The 9218-nt window shown below is 59.1% G+C and overlaps 1 protein-coding gene across 3 annotated transcripts; it reads right to left on the bottom strand.

Moving 5' to 3' along the window:
• Positions 1 to 1340: 1340 nt before the first annotated feature.
• On the bottom strand, positions 1341 to 8276 carry LIF (LIF interleukin 6 family cytokine). 3 transcript variants are annotated; one of them, XM_032309341.1, is made up of 4 exons: positions 8047 to 8276; positions 5469 to 5813; positions 3692 to 3870; positions 1341 to 2959 (listed from the first exon to the last, which is right to left on the bottom strand). In XM_032309341.1, exons 2-4 carry the CDS (start codon positions 5710 to 5712, stop codon positions 2549 to 2551), a joined length of 834 nt encoding a protein of 277 aa, XP_032165232.1. In that variant the 5' UTR covers positions 5713 to 5813; positions 8047 to 8276; the 3' UTR covers positions 1341 to 2548. The 3 variants fall into 3 exon arrangements, with proteins under 3 accessions (XP_032165232.1, XP_032165233.1, XP_032165234.1); XM_032309342.1 differs by lacking the exon at positions 8047 to 8276 and adding an exon at positions 6142 to 7323; XM_032309343.1 differs by lacking the exon at positions 8047 to 8276 and having other exon boundaries at positions 5694 to 5886.
• Positions 8277 to 9218: the final 942 nt, after the last annotated feature.

Genomic DNA, 9218 nt, shown 5'->3' with positions numbered 1-9218 from the left:
GCTTTTTCCGCACAAAGGCTCCATAATTTCGGGCTGCTGTGCAAAGTGGTCTGCTGGACTGGTTCTAGAAAGGGTGTGAGGGATGGGATGGGGATTGAGGAGCAGAGCAGGAGATGGGGGTGGGGAAGGGAGAGGGCAGAGGCCGTGGGAGCGAGGCAGAGAGGTGGTGTTGGGCCCAGGGGAAGAGATTCCCTTGGTCCTGGTCCTTGAGCCTCATACCCTGCCCAGGTGGGCTCAGCACGGTAGCTGGTATACTTGAGGGGACGGGATGATGGAAGATCCAGCTGGCCCAAGCCTTCTGAGTCAGGTTCACCAAGGGAGCAAAGTGCTGGGAGGAGGTAGGAGGCGAAGACACCGGATGAGGGTGAGTGTGACCCAGATTAGGACAGCCTCAGAAAACCTGTGGCTGTCATGGTCTCCTCTGCCACCTGCCACAAAACCACCTTGCCCCCACCCTGCCCCCACCCCTGCTGGCTGCCCACCCGCCCCTCTGCCCCCAGGGTAAAGTGCTCAGGGAAGACAGAGAGGTGCAAAGTGAGTGCAAAGTACCATAATAGCATTGGCTGAACTGCTAGGACCGCCACCCGCTCAGGGTTTGAGAAGAAGCCAGAATGTTCCTCTTAGCAGCTGCTCCAGCTCGGCACCCCCTCCCTTGCTCCCAGACTGGAGGGCGTTTCTCCACTTGCCTGGCCCCAGCACAAAGGAAAGGATCGGGTTCCCTGCCTGGGAGCCCAGACATGGGTGGGGGCGTGGGGGGAGGTGGGGCAGGAGGGACCACAGCTTCCTGGTCCTGGGCCCAGGGCCTCCCTATCCTCCTCTCCAGAGCAGGGAGCTCCTCCCTGCACTGCTTCAGCTTCCCAGAGGTCCAGCCAGGCCCTCTGGCCCTTTGTGGGTGTTTGGCCCACCCGAGCAGGAGCTTCCCCACTGTGTGCAAGCATGTTGGATGCTGGCTCAGGACGGTTCCAGAGCCCCTTGCTGGTCTAGAGACAGCATGGGAACAAGGAAACAGCAGCAGAGCGGGCCGCCAGGACTGCCTTACCCAGGGTTCCTGGGCACCCTCTTAGCCGCGAATGTTACCCCTCACAGCACAATTCCAAGGAACTGCCAGAAAACACAGTGTTGAGTGAGCCCCCTGGAGCCAAGCAAGATGGCGGCCCCAGGAGAAGGCCCCCAGGCCATCACTCCACAAGCCCGCCCAGCCTGCCATGAACCCAGGATCTTGATATCCCCAAATCAGGCCACGGTTGGGATGGGGTATGGAGGCGGGTCCCCTGTCCCCCACCCAGGTGACCAGTTCTCTCCAATCCTGACTCTCTTCTGAGCTTCACCCGTAAGGCTTCTTCTACTTGTAACATCTTTGACTTCAGGACCAGTCCCTGTGAAGGCTGGGCCCTGGCTCTTCTATGAGACATCGTATTATTTCTGTTGAGTAGGAAGCAGGGAAAGGGAAACTTACTTTGCCATTTAAAGCACCAATAAGTTAATATAAATAGGGCATCATAATAAATAGACAATCGTGCTGGGTCAGACACACAGCACTCTTGGCTCTCAGGCTTACTAAGACCCTGACCTCAGGTTCTGCTGTCCCCTTGTTCTAGGAACCAGAGATGGCCTCTAGTCCCCATCAAGTACCTTTGTGTGACCTCACGGGACCTCCAGGGGTCCCGGATGTGAGCTGCCACCCTGAACTACCCAGTTCTTCCCATCCCTTCCCATCCCTTATAGACCCCGGCCCAGAAAGAAGACTCTGGGTGCCCTCGGAACCTCTTCACCTAACTTTGCCACCTCCCCACCTCCCCAAACCCCACCTCCAGGTCCAACCACCAGATCCTGGCTATCCCAGGCTTCAGGAAAGACTGCAGGGAAGGAGAGCCTGCCAAGGCTCTCAGGACCTCTCTACCTTCCCAAGCCTGAAGGTAGCCTCTCAGCCTCCCTAAAGGCCTGAATCCCAGTGAGCTCTTTCTGGAACTTTCTGTTTCACAGTCCAGTCTCTAAGCCTGAGCTCTCCGATCATGCTCAAGAAAAGGAATATCTTAAACCAGAGCTCCCCTTTCTCTCTTCCACTCACTATACTTATAGGGGCCCAAGGAGTCCTCTGGATCCTAGCTCCTCTGGCCTGTCTGAGCTCGGTCAAACCTTCCAAAGACTCCGGAAGGGGCAGCAAAGGCACCGATGGTGGTAATTCTGTGGGGCTGACCCCTGTCATCGGGCCCCACAATCAGAGTCACCATGGACAACTTGTGCAGTTTTCTCACAAAGCCCCTAGCCAAGTGGGCCAAGTGGGGACAGAGGTCCAGCCCACAATCCCCTCACCAGCCCAACACCCTGGTGTCTGGCTGCAGTCTCCCACAGGAAGGGACCTTCTCCTAAATGGCACTGCTTGGCTTTATCACAGCCCACCCTAAGGGGAGTGGACTGGCCAGGAACCCTCGGGGGTCTGCCGGCATCCCCAATTTGGCCTGGCGATGCTCTGGGCCATGGCCACAGTCTGAGAGCCGCCTGAGCCTAGGATCTCAGGGTGTTCCCTGCAGGCTTCAAGACCTCCCATCTAGAAGGCCTGGGCCACCACGGCAATGACCTGCTTATACTTCCCCAGGAGCTGACAGCCCAACTTCTTCTTCTGAAAGACGTCTTTGCCCGAGGTGTCAGGGCCATAGGCCACGTCCACGTGGGCCACATGGTACTTGTTACACAGGCGGCAGAGCACATTGCTGAGGAGGCCCCGCAGGATGTCCGCCGTGGCGTTCAGCTTGCTGTGGAGGCTGAGGGCGTTGGGATTGAGGACCTTCTGGTCCCGGGTGATGTTGCCCAGGGAAGCACCAAGGTACGCGATGATACGGTAGAGCTCCACGAGCCGCGTCTTCTCTGTGCCGTTGGCGTGGAATGGCGGGAAGTCTGTCACATTGGGGCCACACAGCTTGTCCAGGTTGTTGGGGAACGGCTCCCCCTGGGCCGTGTACTGAGGAGCAGAGAGGGAGAGGGCGGTGACGTTGGGGGTGGTCAGGGTTGAGGGTTCCAGCCCTACCGCCAAGCCTCTGGGCAAGCTCTTGGGTCCATTTCCTGCTTCTGGCATAGAGACCCAGCTACTCGCCCTCTAGGCATCTCAGGAGCACCGTGAGAGCCCGGAGTAATCAATGGTGTGAACGCACGTGGTGAAGCATCAAGGGACTCTCGTCCCCCTCACTCAAGATCATATGGGGACGGAAAGGAAAACACCCCGTCTCACCTCCTGTGGGTGTTCCACACACACTTGCCCTTTCACCCACCGTATGCGCCTTCTTCCTGGGCGGCTTTGCACCCCAGACACCCACAGCCCACTTTCTCTCCCAACAGCAGCATCTCCCCGGTCACCCCACTTCCTCTCTGTCCCTCATTGGCCTCCTGCTCCACGTGGTGGAGGAATGCCTAGACCAGCAGTGCCCAGCTTCCCGCTTCTCCCCTCAGCTCTGCCCAGACCCAGCTGGGCACCTTGGAAAAGTGGCTTCCAGTCCGAGCCTGGGCTGGGGGAGGGGCACCCCCATGCCCCTGAAGCTGTGGGGGGGGGGGGGTAGGGGATTGTTGTTGAACCAAGCCCTTTCCCCATTCTCTCCTGCCAGCTCCAAACTCGATCTCTTCCCAGGCCAGCCGCACCAGCCCAGGTCTGTGGAGCAACACCTCCCCGCCTCCCTCAGGACCTGGAAGGAGTACTTACATAGAGAATAAAGAGAGCATTGGCACTGCCATTGAGCTGCGCCAGTTGGTTCCTGATCTGGTTCATGAGGTTGCTGTGACATGGGTGGCGGGTGGCACAGGTGGCGTTGACTGGGGTGATGGGAAGGGGGGTCCCTGCTCCGTGTTTCCAGTGCAGAACCAGCAGCAGGGGCACAACTCCTAGGAACACGCAGGAAGGAGCCATGAGCAGGGTGGCTGGGGATGAGCAAGGGGGCTCGGAGCAGAAGATACACCTCTTCTCCGCAGGGACACCGATGCCCCCCATTCCACCTCCAGCTCTGTCTTCCCCAGGCTGCTTCTAGTTTTCATTGTCTCACTGCATCTGTTTCTGTCCACTTCCCTCTCTCCAGATCTCTATCTCTGCTTCTCTCCACTCCCTTGTTTTTTCCTTCTCTCTCTCCTGAGAGGAGGAAGGGGGTAGGACATGAGCTGTTCCCACCTGCTGGGAGCTGGGTCCAGCATGACAGGAACCATCCAGCCCTTTCCCTCAGGAAGGCAAAAAAACCCTGAGGCTTCCTGCCCCCCTCAGGCTGGAAGACACTATGCCCCAGGCCCAGCAGGTCTCAAGGGACAGAGAGGTCCCTATCTTCCCACCTCACAGGATGGTCCAGATTCTTGTGCATTGCTTCATGCCCCCTGGTCCTTTGCAGGCATTAGCTCCCAGATCAGGCTCCCATGGGAACCCGGGGTTCGGAGGTGCGGATCTTCTTCGGACACTCTTCTCCCTCCCAAACCTGTCACTTAATTCCTCTGGGAGCTAGGGGCAGCAGACCAGTGAGGCTGGAGAACCGGTGAGGCTGGGTTTGGCTCCAAAAATTCTGCCACCCTCCCCCATCTCTTCCATTGCTCTTCTCCCAATGGGGCCATTCTTATATTTAGGACCCTCAGCTCCACCCCAATTCTGCAATTCTGCCCCCTCTCTAACCCCAAATCATCACTCAGAATTTCCTGTCCCCCAGACCTACATGCCACCCCCCTCTTATCTACCATTTGCCCCAGGCGCCAGGTTAGGACAAGGAGAATCCTGGGGTCCTGCAGGCTCTCAGAGCCTTGGGGAGGGAGAGGAAATGGTGCAATCAGAAAAGAGAAAAGGGAAAAGGTCGCCGGCAGCCAGGTGGGCGGAGGAGGAAGGAAAGTGAAAGGTGACAGGAGAGCTGGGAGCTGTCCGGGCCTGTTCTGGGTCGCCCCTCCCCCCAGGGAGCCTGCTTCCCTGCTTTACTCTCTCCGGTTCCCTCCCAGGGGCCTCTCCCAGTGGCCCAGCAGCAGGAGCTAGGGGCAGCAGACCAGTGAGGCTGGAGAACCGGTGAGGCTGGGGTGAAGGGGGGCGCTGGAGCACTGGGATCTCCCCCGTTGGGGCAGTGGCAGCCTCAAGTTCACTTCTTCTGGGTCCCCTGTTCCTCCCAGCATCCCCAGGCAGCACTGAGACCCCGGGATGGTTGGGGGGCCCCCACAACCCCTGCTCACCTAGCAAAGACCACAGCTTTCCAGGCACTAGCAGATGGAGGCGGCACCTGCTTCCGTCCTGGCCGAAGTTTGCAAGCTGCTCGGAGGTCGCTGCCCCTCCCTGGGAGCAGCCCGGGACGCGGTTGGAAAAGAGAAAGCGGAAAGACAGAAAGAAAGAAAGAAAGAAAGAAAGAGGGAGGGTGAATCGGGAGAAAGCAGAGCGGGAAGAGCAGACGGGAGAGTGGCAGGAGCGAGGAGGAGGAGGAGGAGGAGCGGGAGGAAGACTGCGGCGGCCCCCTCCCTCGCCCGCCAACCTGCCGGCCCCCGGACGGGCTGAGCGCGCGGTGCCGGGACCATGTGCCTGCGCTCGCTCCCGGCCGCCACCCAGCGCCTCCAGCGGCCCGGGCCGGCTGCACCGGTGCCCCAAGTGTCCGTGTGTCTTCGGCGAGTGGGTGTCCCGCTCGCGATCGCCAAGTGCCCCAAGTCGCCGCAGCACCCTCCGTGGGGCGCGGAAGCCGGCGCGGGGCGGGTGGATTTACCTGCCGCCAAGACCTTCATTATGGGCTGGACTCCAGAGGGCCTTGGAGGAGACCTTAGATGCCGGCAGTTTTCAGAGGTTCATGCTCAACGGGGAATTTGCCTGATTTATATACTGGAGCCTGTGTTGTAAGACAGAGAGAGAAACAGCTATATTTAGCAGGGATCCCCGTCCAGGAAGTCGTTTGAGGTGCATCATAGGAAATTATGAATGGAAGAAAGTGAGAGTGGGGGGGGCAGTGAAGGGGGAGGGTGGAGAGAGCAGACTTTTTTCCTCTTCTAAGAATTTGATTGATAAAATTATAATGAACTCTTCAACAAAACACCCTGTGGTTTTCCTGAGTGGCTTGCCCTAGGAGTTCTTTGAAGTTGGGGAGTGCGAGGAGGGTCCGGAGGCTCCAGTCATCAGGGTCCCTGGGGCTGCAGGTGCTCCAGACAGCCCTGACTCACCTGGGTTTGGGGAGGTGGCTTGACACTAGGCAAGCAGATGGAGGCTGGCCCCTGTGGCCCAGTGATCAAGGGATTTTGGGGGCAGGGGGGAGGAGGCAGTCTGGGGCTTGGCTGAGAAGGAGGCTCCAGGAAGAGGGGCTGGGGCCCTGCTTGGACTTTAGACCGTAATAAAGCAGAACTGGAGTTCTGTGGGCACCTCAGACGTAGCCTCCTCCAACCTGCCCATTGCTACTGGGGCCAAGTGGGGCTTCGAAGGGCACAGGTTGCCCAGAGTCCCACGGGGTCAGACCTCCTGACCACCACTAGCAAGCCTCCATTGCTGACCACAGATACCTGTGAGGCTGGGGAGATAGGGGAGCGGGGAGGTTGCAGTGACTCAGTTCTTGGGGGACAGCCTAAGGAGGAGCTTCTGGGAAGGTGTTGTGTGTCAGGGGTTTACTCTTTGTGGTCCAATCTCCCCCTTCAGGGAGCATTTCCATTCTGGAGGGACCCCTGGAGCAGATACCCGGGGAGGCTTAGCGGATCAGACCCAGGTTTCTTCCTCAGGATGCTGAGGGCCTGGCTGGGGAGAAGAGAAATAGCTTGCCCCCGCCCCCAACCTTGGAAGCCCCCTTGGGCTCAGAGAATAATGGTGACCCCCCAAAAAGGTATTTCTAGAGTCTGTAAGGCAGGGTCACAAATAAATTCTGATGTCTATCATGGCCAATTAGATTCATAAACATGTGAGAACAGGCAGGAAGGAATGGTGGGGACTAGGGCAAAATGAGCACGGGACTCCTCCCCACAGAAGGCATTTCTAAAAAATGATGTGAAGAACACCTATCTGGCACCGTACTGTCTCCCCAATTTGCCAGGGCCACCCTCTGTCCCAGGAGGTGTCCCATTCCCCTGGGGAGCTCACCCCAGCCCTCCGGCCTGACTCTAACCAGGAAACAAGGCAGAAGAGTTGGTTTCCTAAGGCTGGGAAACCCACCACCTTTCTCGGGCCCCTGCTCAACCCCTCACCCATCCTCCATGCATGCTCCCAGCTCCTGCCTCTTGCCACATCCCGGACCTGCCCAGCCACGCGTTCCTCCCTCATCGTGCCAGGACGAGCCCTCGTGCCTGCTGCGGTCCCCCTTCCCCCACACACACTCTGCCCTATCCAGGCTCACTTCCCCCATGTCCCCTAGGACATGGGATGTGGGGTGATAAACCTGCCCATCCCAACTGGCACTTCCCGGCGGGGAGGAGGCTGGTAGAGTCCAGACTGGCTCTCCTTCCTCCTCCCTCCCCCTCCTTGTCTCTTCCTTGGAAGGTCCTAGAAGACCCCTCCTGGCACTTGCCCCTCCCATACACCTACTATGGGGTCCGCATACACCCCCAGGAGGCCCACCTACCCCTGCCAGGCTCAGGCAACCCCACGGCACAAGACATCCCAGGTTACTTCCCTCCCCACTCCCCTGACAAAAAAATCCCCCCACTCCTCTCCTCTCCCGAGTGAGGGCCTGACACAAACACGGAGCACGTGAACACAAATGCTGGGCCAGCCTCCAATCCTACCGCCACATCTCCCAGTCCCGTCACCTGACTCAGCCTGGTGCTTCTGCTGTGGACCCCTCTGTGGGTCTCCTTGTTCCCCCACCTGAGACACTCTCTAGGCACCCTGATTCTCCTGGAGGCTGCCAGCCCTTCCCACCACTCTCCTGCCCCCGTCTCTCCCCTCCAGCCTTCAGAGTAGACTTCCAGGTCCTTGTACTGCATCCCGGCTCCCTGGATCCCATGCCAGCCCTACAGTCCACCCCCAGTCGCCATGTAATCTCAGCCCCACCCCAGAGGAAACAGGAAGTGGGGGCATAGTCTAGAAGTCACTTAACTCCCTCCCCGACTGGCCCTCCCATGCCTCAGTTTCCCCTCTCATGGTACCTGACTTGGTCCGTGCTCCCCAAGAGCTGTGGGCCCCTCGGCACCCTAGGCCCGGCTTCCCTTTCCTGCCCATGTCCAGGCACCACATGCTCTGGGCCTCTGAGGGGAAGCTCGGGCAGGGTCTTGGAGCCGCCAGGCCGAGAGCTGCCTGCAACGTGGCCTTGGTCCCCAGGAATCGGCCGCCCAGACCGCACTCCAGGCCGGCTCTGGTCTCCCGGAGTTTGTTTTCTTCCCTCCCTCTCTATGAGTTCGTGTGTGTGTGTGTGTGTGTGTGTGTGTGTATGTGTCTGTGTGTGCGCGCGCTCGTGAGTGTGTGTGTGTGTTTGTGTGTGTGTGTTTTCCCCTCGGCTTCCTCACGGAAGGCATCCTCCCTTCTTGGCTGCATGCTCCCGGGGTTATGACCCCAGGCCCCACCCTGGAGTGGCAGCCCCAGCTCGGCCCCTTCCAGCTGTGACTTCATCTCCAGGCTGTCCCGCTCCTGCACACAGGGCCTGCTGGGGATTTGACCCGCCTCAGGGTGAGGGGGACCATCAGGGTCCACATGGCCCTTTTCTGCCGACCAGGGCCCTGCCAGGTCAGGGCCCCAGGGTGCTGTCTCCAGGTGGCTGTGCCCTAATTTGCTCATCTCCCCTCTCCAGGAAGTAAGCCCACCTGTCGGCCTTCCCAGGGCCCCGAGGGGCTCTTTCTGTCCTAGGTACTCTGCCATAGGCGCCCACCCCCTCCTCCTTTTCTGCAGCTTCTTGCCTGCCACGCATTCGCCCTTCCTAGATCATCACAGGTGTTTTATTTTTCAGATGGGGAAACTGAGGCTTGGAGAAGTGAAGCCCACTTGCCCAGCTCTGTGCAGAGGCACTAGAGCGGGGTCTGGAACCCACACCTCTGGCTTGCAGGCCGAGTTGAGACCGCAAGCACCTCCAGCCCTGAGAGGAGCAAAGGCTCATGAAGAGCACATAGGCTGCTTCTTCCAGGATGTCTCCCCTGCCCACAGCTCAGACCAGCTTGAGTCTGCCTGTTCCTGCCTCTCTCCTCTCAAGCGGAGACAAGTCTTCTTCCTCACTCCTGGAGGGCTTGGATGGGGTCTGAGCCTCATTCGTACTCTTGACAGCACCTGGCTCAGGGTTACACCAGAGGCGATGCGAAGTACTTTTTAAAAGCATTTCACAATTTCCAAA

The sequence above is a fragment of the Mustela erminea genome, chromosome 13 (genome assembly GCF_009829155.1).
Source record: "Mustela erminea isolate mMusErm1 chromosome 13, mMusErm1.Pri, whole genome shotgun sequence".
Taxonomy (NCBI): domain Eukaryota; kingdom Metazoa; phylum Chordata; class Mammalia; order Carnivora; family Mustelidae; genus Mustela; species Mustela erminea.
Note: the sequence above shows the minus strand (reverse complement) of the source record. Positions and strands in the feature narration are given on the sequence as shown.